The sequence below is a fragment of the Larimichthys crocea genome, chromosome XV (assembly GCF_000972845.2).
Source record: "Larimichthys crocea isolate SSNF chromosome XV, L_crocea_2.0, whole genome shotgun sequence".
Lineage (NCBI taxonomy): Eukaryota > Metazoa > Chordata > Actinopteri > Sciaenidae > Larimichthys > Larimichthys crocea.
In genome coordinates, this window is record NC_040025.1 from 7,698,207 (window position 1) to 7,720,545 (window position 22,339).

At 39.9% G+C, this 22,339-nt stretch overlaps 1 protein-coding gene and 1 pseudogene across 1 annotated transcript in view; both read right to left on the bottom strand.

Annotated features, from left to right (window-relative positions):
- The window catches only part of LOC104932316 (paired box protein Pax-7), a 33,950-nt gene extending 24,546 nt beyond the window's left edge, over positions 1 to 9,404 (bottom strand). Inside the window, exon 1 of the mRNA XM_027288537.1 lies at positions 9,341 to 9,404. Coding sequence (XP_027144338.1) covers positions 9,341 to 9,404 — 64 coding nt within the window. The remainder of the gene's footprint in view (positions 1 to 9,340) is intronic.
- Positions 9,405 to 18,997: 9,593 nt separating this feature from the next.
- On the bottom strand, positions 18,998 to 21,032 carry LOC113747719 (paired box protein Pax-7-like; annotated as a pseudogene).
- Between the last annotated feature and the right edge of the window lie 1,307 nt (positions 21,033 to 22,339).

Sequence of the window (22,339 nt, forward strand, 5' to 3'; positions counted from 1 at the left end):
ACATAAATCATGTGGCAGTGACACAGCATGTTCAACTTCCTGCAGCAGAGAGAGCAAAGCAGAGGAAGGAGGGATAAAGAAAAGCACGGCCTCCAATGATTCCTCCGTATGGTTATTTATATGACAAAACAGTTTTCTTGTGCTTGGTAAGTAAAATTCTATATCAAAACCTGCATATCCCAGCATCCCCCAGGGGCATGGTGGAGTGGAATGAGGGGTGCTAATCTCTCCAGACCACCTTGGTGATGTGTGTAGCACCATTCTTTCACTGTGAGCCTCAGGGCAAGCCCAGACAAACACACTGGCAGACTGAAAATAGTCCCAAAATATTTATTGTGTAGCTGATTTCACTAACACACAATGTCTCCACACTGCTGTGCAGAAGGAGCCTTGGAGGATTATCTGATGCATACAGATATCTGTTTCAAACTAGACTGCCTACTATACCCGGAGAGCAGATATAATGAGATATAATGCACTATAAAGTGAATGTGAACTATGATACAACATCACTGTCCAGATGAAAACAGATGGAAAGTTTAAATCTGAACATAATGTGCCGAATGATGCTGGTTAAAAAAGATTTTAACAAGAAAGAGACTTGATTGAAGATGATATTTGGGTAACACATTAAAACATGCAAAACATTTCAAGTTAAATGAATATTCTATTCAGAGTGAATGATATGAATATGTGGCACATAGCGCTCAGATATAAAGGATATTAGCTATGACAGACCACAAGACCTCAATTAAAGGCATCCTGGTGCCCAGAGGTGTGATAGACCCAGCAGGGTACACTGCAGTAACATATTCATTCATTGTATAGCCGCATGTTGTCATTCCACCGCTGGCTGTTGAGGTGGTGTCCAGCAAATGATGTGGACTTCGTAGATAATTGGACACGTTTCTGGGGAAAACCTGGTCTGATTAGGAGAGACGGCATCCATCCCACTTTGGATGGAGCAGCTCTCATATCTAGAAACATGGCCAAGTTTATTAGTCGACCAAAACCGTGACAACCCAGAGTTGAGACCAGGAAGCAGAGGTGCAGTCTTACACTCTTCTCTGCCCCTCTATTAGAGCAGCTGCCCACCCAGTCCTTTAGTATAGAGACTGTGTCTGTCCCCCGTCCACCTACATTATTTAAAGGTAAAACAAACAGAAGAGGAGTTCATCGTAATAACTTAATAAAAATTAAATCAACATCTCCAACAGTCCAAAATAAGAGAATTAAATGTGGACTCCTGAATATCAGGCCCTTGTCCTCTAATGCTGTTTTAGTCAATGAATTAATATCTGATTATGATATTGATTTATTTTGTCTTACTGAAACCTGGCTGCAGGAGGATGAATATGTTAGCTTAAATGAATCCATTGAGTCCAATCCATTAAATGAGTCATTGTAATACTCATATTCCTCGAAGTACCGGTCGAGGTGGTGGAGTTGGAGCCATATTTGACTCAAGTCTATTAACAAATCCTAAACCTAAACTAAATTATAATTTATTCGAAAGTCTTGTTCTTAGCCTCACTCACCCAACCTGGAAACATTACTTATTACCAACTCTGTTTGTTACAGCATATTGTGCTCCTGGTCCTTACTCTGATTTTTTATCTGAATTTGCAAAATTTGCATCAGGCTTGATCCTCAAACCTTCCCTTTCTCTCCAAGATACTTGAGAAAGCTGTAGCCAATCAGCTGTGTGACTTTTTCCATTAAAACAGTTCATGTGAGGATTTTCAGTCTTTTAGATTTAGAGTGCATCATAGCAGAGACCGCTCTAGTCAAAGTTACAAATGACCTCCTAATGGCATCAGACAAAAGACTCATCTCTGTACTTGTCCTGTTAGATCTTAGTGCCGCATTTAACACCACCATCAAATTCTTTTACAGAGACTGGAACATCAAACTGGCATCAAAGGAACCACCCTAAGCTGGTTTAAGTTGTATTTCTTAGATTGATCTCAGTTTGTTCACGTCAATGATGAATCCTCCATGCATACCAAAGTTTGTCGCGGAGTTCCACAAGGTTCTGTACTAGGACCACTTTTATTAGGTTTATATACCCTTTCTTTGGGGAACATTATTAGGAATCACTCTATTCATTTTCATTGTTATGCAGATGACAATTATATGTATCGGATTGCATTCTTTCACTTACGTAACATCGCCAAAATCAGACGCATCGTGTCTCAAGTGGATGCAGAAAAACTAGTCCACGCATTTGTTACTTCTAGGCTGGACTATTGTAACTCTTTTGTTATCAAGTCTCTTAGGACTTTGCAGTTAACTCTATACTGAAGTATTGAAATGAAAATCTTTAAGGTTCACCACACTGTCATATGTGGCTGTTTAGATTAAATATGACAACAGTGAAGAACATAAAGTGACCCAAAGTATTCATCCAAAATCTGTAATGAAAGGACTTAAAATACACCAAAAGATAAAAAATGTGTATTATGTTTCTTCTGTGAACATTATTCAGCAGGCGTCAAACAGTGAACCTGTCAGTTTCTTGTTGGTGCACAGAGAGCAGGCTCCAGCTTTAAATGAAGTAGGTGTAAAGAGGGCTTCAGGTAAAGATGTGATGTAAATATTTGTCATATCATGTGTTTGTATTGTGGTGCAGTGAATTCTGGGTATTGACTGTGGAGCGTGGAGGGCAGACTTTATTGATTTGTTTGTCTGGGTGCATTGAAGTTTGTCATGTGCTGGTGAAGTAAGAAATAAAAGGCCCATCAAACGGGCTTAGACAACTACAGGGTCGGCTCTGTAGTTTAATTAAACAAGGAATTATGGGATTAGTGCAAGGCTCCCATTACAGGCCACTGGAAGAGTCTCGGGGAGAATATCTTTTTGTATTCCCCCTTGGCTGCCCCCCTTGAAAGCTCCCGCTAGAGAATTCTCAACGGATTACATGTGGCCGCAGGACATGCCGCTGCATTAATTAAATCAATTCTTTCAGCATTTAGTCCTTGCAAAGATTTGTTTTCATAAAAGCCAAGGTAAAAAAAAAACATCTAGAGTTTATTTATACACATGCACATCTTTAAAGAAAGCTACAGTGGATGGTATATGTCTTGTTTGCTGCTGGTAGGTTGGTGGAGGGATGGTTGGGGGGTGGGTGGTTGCTGCAAAGCAATTTGGCACTAACTCAGCGTGACAACACTTGAGGCCGCTGCAGTGGGCTGGGATCACTTTCCAAAAGGCACCTCCGAGTCCTCCGGGTGCTGCTGCGACGGGATGGACTCTATTTGTTTTCCCCTTCACATGCTGCTGGATTTAGGGGAGGAGAGGGGCAGAGGTGGGAGGGATGGGAGTGAAAATAAGGCTTTCCCCACCTCACAGCGTTTTCGCTCTCTGACTCTTCCTCTCTGTCTCTGTCAGCCCACACTACGTGGATTTGGCCTTCGGCTGAGACAGATTGCCGCGAGGCTTCTTATTTTTCCTTTGCCTATTTTCTTTTCTTTTAAATGATCTTTTCCAAAGCGGTCACCTTCTCTTTAAGTCTGGATAGTGCAGAATTTTAGCTTTCAGATACACATGGATGGGAAGGTTCCAGCAGCATTTCTGCCATCATGGAAATTGTTCTGTATCAGTTTTATCTGATGTGCATCATTTTTCTTGATGCACATAATGTGTAATTATGTATATAGAGTATATATGCAAATGTAAATAAATTATGTTTTTGAAAAATGTGTGCATTTTCTTGTAAATCTGTTTGACCATTTCCTTGTAAAAGTGATACCTACAGTTTTTCCTTCATGATTCGTTGCCTGCCTTTGTGGTTGTATTTTCAGAGCGTGTGTGTGTGTGTGTGTGTGTGTGTGTGTGTGTGTTAAAGGTTGAGTGTTTAGGATTTAGAGCCATCTAGCAGTGTAGTTGTCCACTCCCCCTCCTAATCTACGAAATGCAAAAATGAAAGTCTCTATGTAGAGCCAGTGTTTGGTTTGTCTATTGTGGGCTACTGTAGAAACATGCATGGATGCCAAGGTTAAAAAAAAACATTCTTATTTTCAGGTGATTATACACCAGTACAAACCTAGTTATATTTTTTCTTCTTTAATGTGTTCTTTTTGATTTATGCACATAAAAACATATTTTATATTCAGATGTGCAGACATTATGTTGAGTCATCAGCAAAGTGTCAAAAGTTCAAAGATAATTTTTGTTTCTCTGGTGGAATCTGTCCATGCAGATTTCATTTGCTCTCTATATGATGGAGGACAACCAGATTTTAGATAGTTTACATGTGTCTATCTCATTGCTCTGTATAATCCAGAGACCACACTGTGAACAGCCTTTTTTTTATAAAAGATGAATGAAAATAGAATTAAAACAACAAAAAAGCACAACAGTTAGCCTTACATATTTTATGTAGATTAATATGTGTTTATGTGTTTTGCTGTCATTGCAGAGCAGAGACTAAAAACTGGGTCACCTGAGAGTGGATTTGAAAAGCAGAGCTGAGAACGAAGCTCACAATGATCGCATATGTAAATGAAAGTCCACGTCATGGCACGGAGTCGCCACCAGTGACAGCCTCAACAGCACTGGTTGTTTGCTACTGCATGCTTGCAGCAGCTCCGTGCTCGCTTTGGATGGCAGCACAATAAGGATCCCCAGGATGGAGGAGAATAAAGTTTGACAGGCTGGTGGATCAGGAGGGTCAGCTTCTCTCTCCAGCTGATAATGGAAAGCAGAGATTATGCTAATGAGACAGACGCCTAGAGCCGATAGAGGGGCTAAACCTGGACTTCATCTTTGTCTCCACCAGATCCCTCAATTGGCATGCTATGTCTTATCAGGAAAATGGGAGCATGGTGCAGCTTCTCTCTCTCTCCCTCTCTCTCTCTTGCACACACACACACACACACTCACAGGGTTTGCAAATGTGCTGCAGCATACTGTACACTTTAGTTTCACACAACAGCCTGGAGTGAATACGATTAGTGTAAAAACACATCCATGCTTTTATTTTTTATCATATCACTGGCAGAGTGTGCAGCCACTTCAAACACACACACACACACAACCACACACACACACACACACACACACACACAAACAAATCTAATTAAACACTTACGGTCCAGTTTCATCCAAAGCCACTTATTCATTGATGCAGTAAAATGGAACATTGTGATTATTTAATAATGATAGCTGTAATTCCATTCAGTCCTTCTAATGAACGTGATTTATCACCAAATTAATACACAATTACTGTATGTTTTTTTCAGAATGTGCACACAGATCAGTGTGTACTGTGTCTCCTGAGCCTACGTTGGACTTTTCCTGAAGAATTGATCCAACCTTCAGTCAAAATGAACAAAGTGTTTTTGTTTGATTGTGATTAAATACGTCTGTTACTGACTGCAAGTAAAGCTTCACACCAAAAATATTAATATTAACATTTGAGCACGAGCCCAACTGAACCCGAACCTGGGCTTCTACTTAAATAAATAAACAAATAAATAAATACAATTTTCTTACAGGATAAAGTAAACTAAATTGTGCTTCAATTAAAATGATTATCAAAAGAACAAAGAAATGGCAGCATCCAGCAGTGGAACTATCACTCTGTATTTACATTGTGCATATGGTGTAAAAAGATGTAATATGTAAAATAATAACTTTTTGTCACTAAAAATAACAAAAAGTCGAACTGAAGTGGAGACACATGGGCAACGTGCACAGAGGACATTTTCTCCACGGCAGTCAGGATCATATAGTGCTGAATATTATTAAAACAAATAAACCGGGTTGGGTCCAGTTGGGTTCAGGTAGAGAATCAAAGCTCTAAATACAATGACCTGCAGTGGGATCATTGTGACAGTACAATAACCATATTCAGGAAATTGGTTTCTGGTAGTTTCTCAAATACACTGTGTCAGTAATGCAGACCTGGGTGAAACATATTCTCTGGGTGTTACACTGCACACCCTCGGCGCTCTTCTCATTGGTGGCTCCTGTTTTCTTTTGTTTCTATCATGTTTGGTGATAATATTAATGCACATAAGAGCGCCTCGAGAACTCCCTCACATGTTTTCCATGTTTAAGAACCTCTGAAGCTTCCCTGGACTTAATAAACGTGACGTCTTTAATGTTCAGGAGCATACAAGACTTACTTTGGAGTGAACATCCTGAACATCCTTGTTTATTAAACTGTTTAAAAGGCAGACAACACGGTCTTGTACTGTACTAAGTGTACTAAGTGACAGTCAATAAGACAGCAGTGTGTGAACTGAACACTGACAATACTGTTCCCCACTTTGACCAAGACATGGGGACAAAGACTGACAGAGCTCTGGAGAGCTGCATGAAAGTAATTATGGGTCATTTTGGAAATCATATTAGTTCCAGTATAATTACACCCAGGATCTGCTTCAGTTCTGCTCCATGGCTCTGACCAGTCCAACACATTGCATTGGCTCCACAACTGATGAATTTATTAGTGTCTTTTTCACAAAATGTTGTGTTGACGTTCGGTTCGTCCACAGTTGTTGTGTTTGCATGTGCGAGATGAAAGAAAGAGAAAGTCTTTTTCTGGTGTGCTGTCAGTGATAACAATCTCTTTCTCTTCTATCTGCTCAGCCCGAGGGGAGGCTTTAACCCACCTGCCTGCTCCCTCACCGCAGACACTCCACCACGACGAGCCGCTGAAAACCTCCTTCAGCTTCTCTTCACCATCAAGTCACTTTTGTGTGTACACCAAATCCACAGACTGAAGCTTATCAACATGAGCCGGCATATTTTTTTAAGTTTAGAACCAGAACTCTTTCTTCTCTTATGTCCAACAGAAGAACAAATGTGTCTGTGACAAACCAGAGACCTCTAAAGAAAAAGTTATGTAATTATTTTCACTGGTTTTCTTCCAGTCCAGTTTTATACTCTTGCAACAAAGAAGTCATAGTGAAGGTGAGGTTGAGGTGGGTGGGATCACAGACCAGGTCCAGCATGTGGTCAGGTTGAGTGACTAAACATTTTGTTACTCTGCAGATGTCTTCCGTAAGCAACAGATTTAACATCCACTCCAAAAACCACATCTACCAGAACAAATAAACAGAGAGGGTTCAAACTCCCAGCAGTAACACTACAATCACAATGTCCATTTGTGGGGCTGAGGAGCTGTGGCTAGAGGCGTGTGAATAGACGGGGACGGAGTGAAGTGAAGAGGTGCTGCCTGTGGCTCTTTTAGCCGTCTTGTCTTGGCTCTTTGGAAACCTCTTTCTGCTCAGCTGCCTCAATGACAAAGTGGGCTCACCTTAAACAACGGAGGCCCGGGAGCCTCCCAGGGCCTTTCAGGACCAATAGAGGCAGCACCTCAGGGGGCCGCTGGCCATGAAAGACCACGAGCAGCCCCACCGCACTCTGCAGGACTTCAGTAAACACTTCCACACTGAGTCACTAAAGCTGAGCAGCGGAGCAAAGTGCCGCCTGCATATTTAAAAATTAAAAGAGGTCAAATGGTGCAGAGGCATGACATGGAGCAGATAGATGGGGGAGGTTGTTGGAACATGAAACTAGATTTTTTTTTTTATTACTATTTATGTATCGCTGTATTTTAACATGTTAAAGCAACAGCAGACTGAAGGAAAAGAGTCAATCTACAGTCATATATTTATCAAACCTGTATGTGGTTATTATTATTACATACACTGCAAATTACCCAGAACATTTATGTGTCTTCTTGAAATAAATTCATACCAACTATACAACACGTCTTTATGGATAAACAGCCCCTGAAGGTTTTTATTGAAGAAAAGTATCATTTGTAACACAGCTTACTGTGATATAGCTACAGGTTCATTATATTTTTGCTGCAATGGCATATTTTCATTTGACTTGCAAATTGTTGTGCATGTACCAACAATACAGGGCCTTGAATTGAAGGTCTGAACATTTGACTAATTGAGGCCAAAGCCAAACTTTTTGAGAATTATTCAAAGAGCACAAAAGAAAGTAGAATAAAATCTGCCAGTTGGCACCAGGATCCGCTCCGTCAACAAAGGCCTCGAATTCAAGCCCAAGTGGGCAAAAACTGAGCTGAAGCCGAGACCATCACCACCACACCGCCGCTGCCTCTGCCTCTGCCTCTGCCTCTGCACACGCTCCCATTCACACAGTTCAGCATTGTTCCTGCCTTTGTTCCAATACAGCTCCGACACAATGGTATTTAGTCACAACAAATGCAGCGAAAGTGTATAGTAAGCAGCAGAAGTGGAGTGTGTGCAACGTAGGCAGTTTTACAATGATGAGTAACATATTTGCCAAAAGATTTAGGAACTCTACACACTGAAAAAAAAAAATCCCAACTTTTATTGTTTCTCTATGACAAAATATTTGACTGCAGCCCCGAACATATGAAATCTATAGGAGCTGTTAGAGGCGAGCTGCATGCTCTCAGTACATAAAACTGGCACTGAACTCAATCCAGCCCACACAAAGATGCTGGCTTTATCAGGGCATTATGTCTTAGCAAACTGCTATTAATGCAAAGTCTTTATCTTCTTTCCTCCCCAGGCACTGGCATGCATGTGTCTTTATTTAGTAGATAAAAAAATAGCCATAAACAAAAATTGCCGCCTGTCAATATAAACACTGATAAAGATTAGAGCTGGGAGCAAATATAATAATAAGAGGCACTCTTAAGATATACTCGACACAGCAAAGCCCTCAGTGGACAGCTGCAGGCTTAAAGAAAGCAATTGCGGAAAGTTTTAAAGAGCAACAGAATAATCTTATTTTGGAAGAAAGTAGATTAACAATCAGAGTGGCTCAAAGAAAATGAAGTGATTCGTGCTTCTCTTCACAGATTCTGGTTGCAAGGCTTTGAAATGCACTCTGATCTGTTTGTGAGAGATGGAGGGATAGGTGAGCTATTCATCTGCTGCTTGTCACCCCAGAGAGAGAAAGAAAAACTACCCTTCTGCTGATGTCTCCCTTTCCAGAGCCTCAGTGTGTCATACACTGTGCATTATATGGTTAAATCACTGCAGTTATGATATACTAAGCACATAAAAAAGGCCTAGTAATTTATAAGCTATACAAGTAAAGTCCATTTACCATTCACCATTTAATTTCTCCAAACAGCTGGTCACTGTAGTTCAAAACAAAAGTTCCTCAAACGGGAGGAAATATTGCATTTTGTTGTGGAGCAGTGGATTAATCCACATTTGGTGCGTGAGTGAGTCTAGTGAGTGAGTGTGGAGCAGCGGTATGGTGTGTGTTGGACTGAGTTTAAAATAAAGCAGCCCAGAATCAGTGATGTTTCAAGTAAAGACAAACCCCGCTGTTTGAAACTCAGCGCCCCAAAATGGCTGCACTCAGCACTGACCATCACTCTCACAGTTGGTGGAGGGGGGGGAGCAAATTTCTGATTTGCAACACTCTGGCGACATGTCTATTGTCTTTGTGTAAAGGCAGGGGGGGAAAACCCACAAATAAGGCAATGAGGATCAATGGGCTAAGAAGCAGAAAATGGGAGATTTTATGGACATAAGTGATGGTGGTTTTCAGCTTTTAACTAACTAATTAGGCTTCAAATGCAGACATCAACATTTCATTTCCCACCTAGATATAGCAAAGAATCTACCCAAAGACAAGGCACTTGATTTGTCTGGCCAAAGTTGTAGAAAGTGGACATTTAAACGTTATATTTATATCTTACAGGCTCTTTTTTTTTATCTTTTATATCTTTTAACATTTGTTTTGAATGTCATTTCGGCACCAAGGAGCTCCTAAAATGGAAAAACATGAAGGAAGCTGACGAGTCCAGCCTGATGAAACAGAAACTGAAAGAGAATATCAGCTTACTGTAACCCCCAAGGTCAACAATCATCCAAGATACTGACCTTGGACCTGTTGATCCAGGTAAAGACATTTACACAGATGCTCACTGTCAGACAATTTCTGCTGTCGACTACTCTGTTATCTCCAACTACACTAGACCAACACATGTGGTCCAACAAACCTCAGAAGTCTGGTGACCCCTGACCTTTCTAGAATAACCATCAGGTCAACATATATTATACTACGACACAGAGGAAATGCCAGAATCTATAGAGCTCATGGAATGTCATGGACTTTTTTGAGTTACTGATGCTACCAGGAGGATGACACGCCACCGTCAGGCAAATTGTCCTTTAAACAAAGTTTACCTTGATACCTGATAAGAAATGTCATAATGCAAAAGTGAGGAAAGCTTTGGCTTAGAATGACCACATGCCTCCCCTGAGCTGTCATCTTTGGATGGAGATGTTGAGTTCAAGTTTCAATTCACAATTTTTTTTAAATTCTATCCATCCATGTGGAGTGTCCCTTTGTTCTTAGCTATCACATCTCAGGCTCAGCTGACCAAGGACAAAGACAGAATATCAAGAATCAGAAATCACCACAGCAGCTCCCTGTGACACTTTCTTAAAATGAATATAAGAAACTTCACAGAGCCGGCATGCAGGAAAAAAAATCATCATTCATATTCACAGTTTTTATGATACTAATTCAATATTAAAATGCCGTTTGACAGGGCGGTTGATAGTGTAGTGGGTTAAGCGGCCGCCCCGTGTGTGGAGGCTATAGTCCTCACTAATTTACTGCGTGTCTCTGCCCCCTCCTTCCTGTCTATCTTCAGCTGTCCTATCATAAAAGGGCCAAAAAAATTATCTTTTTCAAATTATTCAAATGATTTCAAAGAGAAAAAAATATTGAGATACTGAAGCGTCTCTTTTTTAAAATTGGAACTTTTCTATACAAACATGTGCAAAGCTGATTTGAAGGAAACATTATGCTGTGTTCGGTTCAAACTACACAAGTGATAGCATGAACACACCTGCTGCTCGGGGCTGCTTGTAGGAAGCACAGTGTTTTTTTTACGTCTTCCACCCAAACAGCAGTAGAAAGCGTAGTGAGTGGCCCACAGTGAACCCTCCCACTGCAGATGTACATTCATTCAAAGCAGCAGCATTAGAAATGCCGAGCAGCTCGGCAGCGCAGAGGAGAAGCTTTCCTTTCAGCGTTTTGCTCTTGTCTAGCTCAATCGTGTCACTTTGAGGGAGTCTATTCAGAGGTATTCATGCATCTGCCTTCAGGCCACAATGGCCGCCACTTTATAAACTGTCAGCCTGTTTGCCTCAAGCCTTTGGTTCATGTTTCCTTTTCTTTAATAAACTTGGAGGAGTTCATCAACTCCTTCAATGGCAAATGCAAATAACAGACGGGCCTCGCAGACCATTTCAGATTTTTTTATTTCCTTTTTTTTCCTTGTTCAGACGTCCGGGTTGTTTCTGTCCAAATCGTCGTCTACAGACCTGAAAAATATGGCTGACTTTGTGAAAAAGGCCAAATTCTTCAAACCGAGTCTTATTTCTAATTTTCTAACATGAACATGAAGACATGATATGATGCTCCTCTTCTTCATATGATAACCAATATACTTTTACCTCTCCCTGACAATATGAAAACATGAATCACAAGGATCAGTTTTGATGAATCTAATGAAGCACATATTTCTACACAGGTCATCTGCTTTCTCTGGTTTGAATCATGTTGTAATATTGTTAACATACAGTTTACACAGTTTGTCATGTGCAGCTACATTTCATGGAGGAAATCCTGAATCATTTTTCTACTAGGTATTTACTAGGTGTTTACTTCAGAGATACACACATCTAATATGGATGTGTGGTTCATTAAATCCAAAGCATGATTGGCTGTGGTCATGTACTATGTTTTACTGCATCTTAGGGATATTAAGAACACCATGCAGTCAGTATACAGGATGACTGACACATGTGTGTACATTAATTGTAACTTGTTGAGTCCGCAATGCAATGCACAACAGAAATGGAGGAGCTGTTTCACTGTGCTGTGGCATGCTGGCTGCATTAGAATGTTTGTCATGTTATTTTTTGAGTCACTGAGTGCTTCGGAAATTAATCAGATGGTGCGTCATTATGAAAACACCAAATGAGGGAATACATTTCGAAAGAATGATTATGTTTATCACACACGACGAGCAGCGCTGACACACTAACACACCGCCTGTTAGAATTGATTTCATCTGGACGCCGACATCGAGGTATAAAATATTTATTAATATTGATTTTATCAGAGCCAAGATCTAATTAGACGTGAAGTTATTTAAGATAGTTCCAAAAGAAGTGATTTTGTCATCAGATGTGATGTGATGAACATTCTGGGAGATCAGCTATGCAGTGAAGGACGCTGTTTGAATGAAGCTAAGTTCCCATCATGGCCTCAGAGTGTGTTTAATATGTGGCTCAAATTATTTGAATGCAGTGACGGAGAAATGGCCAGTAATCCACTTTCATACCTTTCAGCAGCGTGAACATTTACTCCACCCCCCCAAAATTGCCAGGCCTTTATGCCCCAATAATCTCTGTATATTTAAGGTCATTTTCTAGCCAATTACACTGGATGGTTGCATTTGGTGAATGTGATTTCCTCCACGAATTGATGGAGAAAACCATGAATAAGCCATCTAATAGATCCCAAGCACACAGACCTCTGTATGGAAACGCATTTAGGCCCTCGCTAAAATAATTTCTTCAACACGGGATCTTTACATTCACTGCTAATATGAATAATCAGTTATACACACTTCAGTTTTATTTCCACACTCGTCTTTACGCTCATATTTAACCAATTCTTTGTTCAGATTAAACAGAAAAGGCAAGAAATGATAGAATTTAAAGAAAATACAAAAAACAGCTGCCTTCTCCATCATTCACAAAGAAGTATTATAATAATTTAAAGCACTGTCTTTTTTTCTATCTATTATTATATATTATTATTATTATTATTATTATTATTATTATTGTTATTTTATTATTATTTTATTATTATATTATTATTATTATATTATTATTTTCTATTATTATTATTGCATCTATATTTTATCTTTTCCATGGCAATCATTGATAACACTGAGCTCATGTATTTTATTTATTTTTAGAATTTGGTCAGTGTGGGTGGAATTATATTTTTATATTTGAAGTTGTTTCCAGGCGGATTCATAATGTTTAGATGAAATAATCTATAATATTGTATATTCAGTCTTACAGCTAAACAAGGCACTTGGGCTTGTGACCTCAGTATTTTTATAATCTCTCGCATCCCTGATGAACCATTTCTCATCTTCTTCTCTATTTTTTTCAAGGATCATCTATATTGTGTTTTCAAAGCAAGTGACAGCAACATAATGCAAATCATCTCCTGTAAAGAAAATGCAGATGATCTTAATGAGTATTTCATTTAAGAGACAGATACTTTTGTTTCTCCTGTGTAAAAATAAATGCAGCTGCAGATGAAAGAAGCAGTGCAGTATTTTAGTCTGTAAAGCCGAGCGGAGGAGGAAACCTCTGAATGGTTTGTCTACAGCGGCTCTCGGCCGTGTTTTCACTGGAAAGCCACATGAGTTGGATTAAAGTCTGCTGCCAATTCCTGACACACTACAAACCAATCAAACCCAAGAGAGCGAGATAACCCCTGGTTTTCATTTTATATTATTTTATTTTAGATTAGAGATCAAAGTGAATGATTTAAAATGACTTCATAACTCCATCAAATACTAATAAAATAAAGACGTGTTGGAAACATTGTGATCTGCTCTCATCTAAAATAAAGTCTGATGCGTCTGAACAAAGCAGAAGCACTAAATGAATTTAATATCTGTGTTCTGTAACTGTGGAGTGACGACATGAGCTCTCTAACTCCGGGGGTTCTCCACAGGACTCTCAGAGGCCTCCGTCAAAGACCAACCAACGTGTGGACATTTTATTAATTTGTTGTTGCCATATTGTTTTCACCATGTGTTGTGATTTCTCTGTTTGCTTTTGTCCTGCATGGATCTTTTGCAAATAGTCTGTTAATGGGATGCCCAAGGCGTCTGACTGCCCTCAACCCCGTTTTGCCTGTTTGCTCTTTGTGCACCGCTCCTCTTTTGTTGGCTGATCAGCTTCCCATTGGGTCGCCAGACAAGATTCTTGGCATTTGTCGGCGAAATGAAAGGAGGATTAAGGGATGGCTACTGAACACTCCACGGAAGAGAAGTGGGCTGCTATTCTCCTTTTCAAAGCCCCCTCCCAGTTCAGCAGCTCCCCTTTCTATATATTTGTTTTCTCAAAGACATCACTGAGGAGTCCAGAGTGCTCCAAGAAATAAAGGAAAATCAACAAGTAGGTCAATGTGGACAAAAATACTAATGGATGCTGAAAAAGAGAAGAAAGCTGACAGAAGCTGCATTCTTCTTTTTAATTATTATGATTAAAACTAATGATCTTTTCAAAAAAAGACACATTTCATTTCAATCATCTATAAAATGTTAAAAAAAAAGACTAATTGTTTTTTTTAATTTGATGCGCAAGGAAACAGCCAATCAAATGTTTATGTTTATTTAAACAATTATAGTTATGATGACATGAATGAAAACTGGCCTTTTCATTTCTATGTCTGTGTTATACAGATTATATATTATATATTATATGTGTTTCTACTTGTGAAGTCACACTCCTCTTCTCCTTCCCATTATTTAAATTACTGTTATTGTCAATAATTAGAAAAACAAGAATAAGAATTGTTGTCTCTGTAAAAAATTCTATGAATATTACAAATATGTTATTTGAAATAATAATAATAATAATAATAATATTAATAATAATAATAATAATAATAAATATATAATAATAATAATATCAATTATAGCAATCATTAATGCTGTGGTTATTTTTGTTGTTGTTATTATTAATATTATTATTGTGCTGGTAAAGATTCAGTATAACGAATGAGCTTTCATCAGGATCATATCGTGTTGTAATATGATGATATGATTTGAACATGTTGTGTTTTGTAATAAAAAACAAATTGAGCTTTTTGTTTTCATGTTTGTTACCTCACCTTGAATCACGATACATCTGATTTTTAAAATGCTCATTTCTGCATGAATAATGAATGATATGTTTTAGATGTGATCCCTCCACATGCGATGAAACATGTCAGAATCATAGATCATATGAAACTTTTTTTAGAACTGATGTCTCAATCAATCTAAAATTGATTTTCTAACACATTTCACAGAATAAAAGAGAGACGCTGCCCCTTTATTTTGGTTTTCTCTTCTACATCCTCTTTTACTTTGTCTACCCTCTTCCTGTTCCTCCGTGTGTGCTGCTACAGTGACCCAGTTTTCCCTCAGGGATGAGAGTGTGATCTTCTAATGCTGTCCCTGCAAGGCTCAACAGCCTGATCAAGCCCTTCATTTCACAGCAGGAGGGAGAAGTTCACACCTCCGTGATGAACAATTCAAAAATCATCAGTTCCAACCGGTTTGTTGGCTTGACAGCGATTGTGTCGACATTATATGGGGGAAGCAAATTAGAATTGTATCTATCGTGAAAATCAGAACTCATTCATTGTTTAAATGAGTGAACACAAGGTGAAGAGAAGCTGCTCTGAACACAGAGGAGGGGGGCAGACAGGTCCTGTCTCATACAGCAAATGGGCTTTAATTAATAGACCGGGCAAGCCTGAGAGCAGCGCTGCAACAGCTAATATGATGAACTCTCATTGTGGCGGTGTCACCGCAAATGTTTCTGATAAGCAAAAGCAGCAGAGGATCAAAGCCTCTAAGCTGCTCACTTCGCTCCAGCAGCTTCCTCCTTTCCTCACCTACTTTCTCCCTCCTCTGCTCTAAAAGTCTGTCCTCGGGTCAGCGTGCCAGCACAGCTGCTGCACTCGACATGAGAGGAAACAGGAACACACTCCACACACAGACAGTGTTCATCACGCTCACCTCTCCCACACTCAATAACAGCCTTTCTGCACATGTGTGTCCATGCTGATTTTTACTTTTTACGCAACGTTCACATGACGTTCCACGAAAGCCGTTTCTTTCAGATGATGCTCCTGAAATCATGTCAGTCTGCTGCTACCATCTATCTGATGACTGTTTATGAACAGCAGTTTTCAGAGAAGTTCACTGATTTATTAGTTGTAAGAACAAGTCCGCTCATAACTAATTATGAACATGTGGGCTACAGGTAAACAATGATGACCAGCATGTCACCCTTTCTACTAAAGAATCTGTAACTTCAATCTTTCTGGTTGCCTCCAATCATTGACTTCTTTTTAGTCGTGTATGACTTTTTCCATGGTGAGATATTTTGTTTTTGTCACAAAACATTCTGTAGTTTTGTCTCAATCACCCACTCCAGCTGTTTCTTTCCTGTTTGCACAGAATGTGAGGATGCTGTGAGACGTGGTGGGTTCTTATATAAATCTCTAAGACACTAAATATTGGCTCTTCTCTTCAAAGATTTGGATGATGCTTGTTTTTATGTTTAAAGACGTTCCAAATGTTTACATTTCAATGACTTGCTGCTGTTTGAAACATGGATTAGTGCAGCACGATGATATTGGACCATGCTGATTTGAATCATCATCATTTAGTCTTTTAGTCTTTTAGGATTTGAAGACAAATTCAAAGTGCTGTTCAGTTTAAAGAGAGAAGCTGCAGAGACGGGAGACAATTTCAGATTGTTGATAGATGATCAATGATCCATCGATCATGATCATTATTACTGTAGATACCGTTCCTCTGTGTTGCATGTGGATCTATCTCTGTTTAATATGTCCCTTAAAATGTGAATGTTTGGTGCGAGGCAGCGGGGGGAGAAAAGGGAGGTTAATCCCAGTTTAATACACTGAAATACAGCGCAGGGCCGAGGCTGTGATGATTGTGTTATCTCCAGCCAACATTTGGGTCTCCCTCAATTTCAACCCGGCAATATAGCTGCAAGAAAGTGCAGATGGAGTGGAGTAAGTGTGGATGCCCGGGGAAATGTGTTATTAATAGGTGCAATAGAACTTCCCACAGCCTGTGCTCTCTGCAAAGCTGCTTCTTGTCACTTCCACTGGATTTGTTTGAAGTGCTCTCTCCATCCTCACTGTCGACCTTTTTTTTTTCTTTCTCTCAAACAGGCTTATCTGGACTCCAAAATTGCCACTGTTTTTTCCCTACAGTAGGCCATGCATATGTGAAAACAAGCACACCCAGCGCTCCCTTCAGGTGCAGTTGAAAAAGACTGAGCTCCGGCCAACATAGAGACAAACTGCTCTCTCCATAACACCTGCAGCTATGGAAATGAAATGTATTCTATACGTGGAGGCCTAATATATCAACAAACATTTTATAATGTGTTTGCAGTGTATTCTGGAAAAATATCATACATATTTACAAAGCATGAATCAGAATCATTATTTTGCAGCTTTGCATAGTCAGGCCTGAATTTTCCAAAACTTCATAAATGAATAACAGAGACTGGAAGAGACTTGGTGGAGACCAAGGCCCATTACATTTTAAATGAAAAGTGAATTTGTGTTTCCACCCACAATTTAATATTTGACATGAAAATCTGACCTGTAGAATTTCTCTAATCCCGCTGACAGACAAACAAATGTGGCGGAGGTGAACACATCCACACACATGCACTGTGTGAGTCATTTCTATTTAAACAGCTCTGACTGAAGAGTAGAAAAGAATTCTATTCACTTATTATAAATGATAAATGTCTTATTTCTTGATTGTTTTTTCTGGTAAATAATTTGCTGAGAGGTTTTGTGCAGAAATAAAGTTGACTCATTTGCATGCAGCGTGCCGCCTCCCCCCTGCTGCACGAGTGCCGGAGCATCATGTAGAAAAAAACATTGACTTATCTGATGGAAAGTGACAGTTTAGAGAAGTCATCCATGTGTTTGTCTCAGTCACAGAGCTCACAGTCATTCACACTAATACTGCAGCTACAAAAACCACTCTGACTCCGGCTGAGATTCTGCCAACGTGCCACCAAAAACAATCCCATAAAAGCGAAATGAAATGAATATTTAAAAATACAATCTAAACAACACGAGAGGGGAAAAAACCTTAAAATCTCATGAATTTGCGCCGCGGGCTCCACACCACGAAGTGAAGCCTCTGAAAGATGAAAGTGAAAAGAAATAAAAGGCTCAATTTAATCTGCTTTAAAGCCCTTCAACAGAATGCATGTGCCTGGAACTGTGAGAGTGAGGGCTGATAGGGGATAAATATATTTCTTACCATGCCTTGGAGCTATTACACCCCTCTGCAACACAGACGCCTATTCAACAGACACCGGTTTCATTACCAGCTGTAATAGGCTAAGTCTTCCAATGATTAAATGCCAGGCCCGGATGACAGAGAGACACTAGCTGGGCTGATCTTTGGAAGAACATGAAAAGGAGACAGATGAGAGCGTTTGGAAAGAAAAGTCAAAGCTGTGGTCAGGAGTCCCTGTGAGCTCATTAACACACACACACAACACAAAGGTGTGTCTAAAAATATATTCAAAATAATTCAAATCGATGTTAAAACAAACATATGTTTAAAAAAAAAAAGATGAACATGTAAATATGAATACATTTATAAATATACAAAGTGTTAAATGTGTCCCAATGTTGAAATTTTGACTGAAAATATAAAAATTCGTATTATTATTATATTTATATATTATTATTATTATTGTATTTATGTTTGGCATTAAATATACATATTTTAATATAATAATTTCATTTCATTTCTAGATTTGATTATTCATATTTGCCCATTGTCTTTTAAACTCTCTGTTCACACATCTGCTTTTCTGCTGAACTTGACGTCCACACGGTGGTCCCCTGACCCTGGCCCCCTGTGTGTGAGCCTGTCCTGTCAGGCCGTCTGTAATTGATATTGACTGGCACATCGCTCATCTGTCAGGGCAGCGTTTAAGCAGCTCCGCGGAGCGCGATCCGCTCCGGGCTCCCCATCATAAATAATTAAGCGTCCCCGGAGTCTGCTGGGAGAACAGTTAACAAAACGGCCGTTTAGGCCCAATTTGTCCACAGTTCATGCAGAGACAGCGGTCCAACTAGCGGCTGTCCACATATACCCAATACGCGCAGAAAGCGCTCCACGGCCCGGTCAGGTCCTACCTTTGTCGCCGAGGATGCCGTCGATGCGTGTTTTGGTCTTCTTCTCTCGTCTTCATCCTTTTATCACACTCCTCCTCATCCTCCTTTTTCCCGAATCGAGCTCGAAGTACACGACTGATCGAACTGACTGCGAACACAAAGACAGACCCAGTCAGCCGTGATGATGATAATAAATAATAATAATAATAAAATAATAATAATAATTAATAATAATAAATAATAATAATAATAACTCTGCTTTTCTATTCATGTAAATCGCTTTCAATTAAAGATTGAATGAAACGTGGCTTACCAGAGGAGGCCTCACCTGAAGGGACTGTGCTTCTGTCACACACGCCGTCCTTCAGCAGCTTGTCCCGGATCTCCCAGCGGAACAGGCCGGGGTTTGTCCCGCTTGTACTCCTCGATCGCTTCTCCACGTCCGGCGTGGCTACCTGCTGCAGGGTGGACAACAGCAAGCCCGACAAGAAAGATGAGTACAGAAAAGAAAAGAAAAGAAAAGAAAAGAAAAGAAAAGAAAAGAAAGAAAAGAAAGAAAAAAGTATCAGGGTAAAGACTACTGCTTATAAATAATTATTATAATATATATATTATATATAGTGAGGCCTCCTCTGGTAAGCCACGGTTTATTACATATTTCATTTAAGGCGATCACATGAATAGAAAAGCGTTAGAAAAGAGTTATTATTATTATTATAATAATTATTATTATTGTTGTTGTTGCTGTTATTATTATAATAATAATTATTATTGTTGTTGTTGTTGCTGTTATTATTAGTGTTGTTGTTGTTGTTGTTGTTGTTGTTGTTGTATGTTGTTATAATTATTATATTTCTCCATCCGGTTCTTCTCACCCTGGGCTTGCTGCCTCCTATCGCTCCAGGTCGGATGGACCCGGTCTCCTGGTAGCGGCAGAGGATTTTGGAGACGCAGCCGTGGGAGACCCGCAGCTGCCGGGAGATGACGCAGGGCCGGATCCCGTGGTGGGCCATCTCCACTATCTTGTGTCTGATGTGGTTGGGAAGCGGCCGGCCGTTAATGAAGACCCCGCCGAGCTGGTTGACCCGTCCCTGTCCCAGAGGAGTGGACACTGTGGACGACACACCGGGGGTTCACTGTGAGCAGCATGCAGGCCTCCACGTATATGAATATGAATACACACATCACATGCATGCTTGAAATATTATTCTCTGAGACATTGACTCATAAACTAATAACGTCTGGATGTGAAGAGGAGGTGAAGAGCTCCTTCAGCCCGGTTCACGATGCAGGTCCTGGAGTCATCCTCCGCTCCTGAGCGCAAAGTGCGCACACTTGAAGAAATCCCGCTCTTCTCTCCAGAGACTGTCGATGTTTGCTTTGAGATCTGAGCTCATTTTGAAAATGATTTTTTAAAATGATTCATGAAGGGGGCCTTGATTATTTATCCTGAGCTAATATTAAACTACAACATCCTGTCACAGTCTACACAGGCCTGTGAGAGAAAATATTAAAATCACTCTGGGTATTTGAGTCTTCATGTTTCTTTAACATATATATATGTGTGTGTGTTTAATTCTCACACACACATACACAAACACACACACACTTCTGTCTACGGGTGTAAAAGGCCAGCAGGCTGCTGTGATCCATGAAGCCTACCTTCTAGAGGGAATCCAGTACGGGGGTAGTTCTGTCCGGGAGCCGGGCGCATCATCCGCGGAACCGTTCCTGGCAAAGACGACATTGTACCATCAAAAAAAAAGAAAAAAGAAAATAGAAAAGAAAAAAAAAGACAAGTTTCTAAAGGTCCAGCTCACGTGCACACGTGTTTGTCTCAGTGTATGAAGGTGTGTGTGTGTGTGTGTGTGTGACAGATATCAATCCAGAGATCAATGTAAAAATCTGCAGAGCAGTGAGGCGCACACACTCTCCACAGCGTTCATGTGTTCACACACTGCTCTGTCTCTGACAGGAGGTCATTAAACCGGTGTGAGGGTCCACACTTTGACGGGCTCTCGGACAAGTCTGAACCAGGCGGGCTCAAGAAGGAGGAGGAGGGGGTGGGGGGGTTCGTGAGCACCGATAGGTTCTTGGGGTTTTCGCTTATTCGAGAGGGAAAAGCTCCAACAAGTTTCAACAGCCAATGGGAAAGGAGGGATCAAGATATATACACACACACACACACACTACACACTACAGGCTACACAATACGCACACACTGAAAGTCTACATCACACAGCACTGATCACAGGGTGGACAAAAAGACAGAAACACCTGTCAAATAAATAAAATGCAGCAACTCTGCAACACATAGCTGCAGGTCCCTGATCAGTGTTTTAAAGGCGTGCTGCTGGAAACACAAACAGCTCACAGTAATGGATAAAACAATACATAAGCGAACAGCTGATATTATAATAACAGCGCTTCTACTGTTTGATTGAAAAAAAAGCTCATTATGAGGAGGGCTGCTCCACACTGCTGCTGCGCATGGTTTGACTGTCTGTATGACTGATGCACTGACAAGACAAACATATAAAGACAGAAAAATAATAGTATTTTATTTTATTGTGACAATATTTTAAACAGCAAATAAAAAAATAAAAAAAAAAGAATAGAAGAAAAGAGGGGGCTGGGTTTGATATATGTGCACATTATAATATAATATTGCAACAGTGTAATAAATGAGTGATGGACATTGTTGGGTGAATGTTGGCTCTTCTCCTCTCATTGGGGCCACACAGACTTAAGAGGATCCTTAATGTGGCAGGAAAGGACAGAGGCAAATCTGATCTGATCTGATCTATATATATATATATTGGTTGTGCTATCTTAGTGGAAATAGATGATAAGCAGAGTAAGCAGATTAAACTAGGCAGTGCTGATCAAATCAAACACACTGTGTTGACTTCAAATCGATTCTATTACTGCACTGACTGTTTCTCTAGTCAAATGTTGCCTTAACTAATGCAAGCTTCAGCTGAAATGATTCATTTAACAGAGAAACACAACTGTGTCCATCTTCTACAATGGAGCCACACTCAACTCAGCCAATATGGCACACAGCAATGGTTTCAGTTCTCTTTCATTGGCCATGCAAATGTTGCACAAAGACAATAAGATCGAAACAGTTTTAGATTAGAAGTCACATTTTCTAAAATGCTTTAAGGTTACGTACAAAATTCCCAAACTTCCCAAACACCACGCAAAAATTCCCTATTGGAACTGCAGCCTGCATATGTTCTCATATTTTTGATTTCGACATTGATTTAGTTTAGGCTGTGCCACATTCATTATTTTAAAGTCTTGTATTTGAGTCCTTTGAATTTATGTACATGGATTGAGTCTGGCT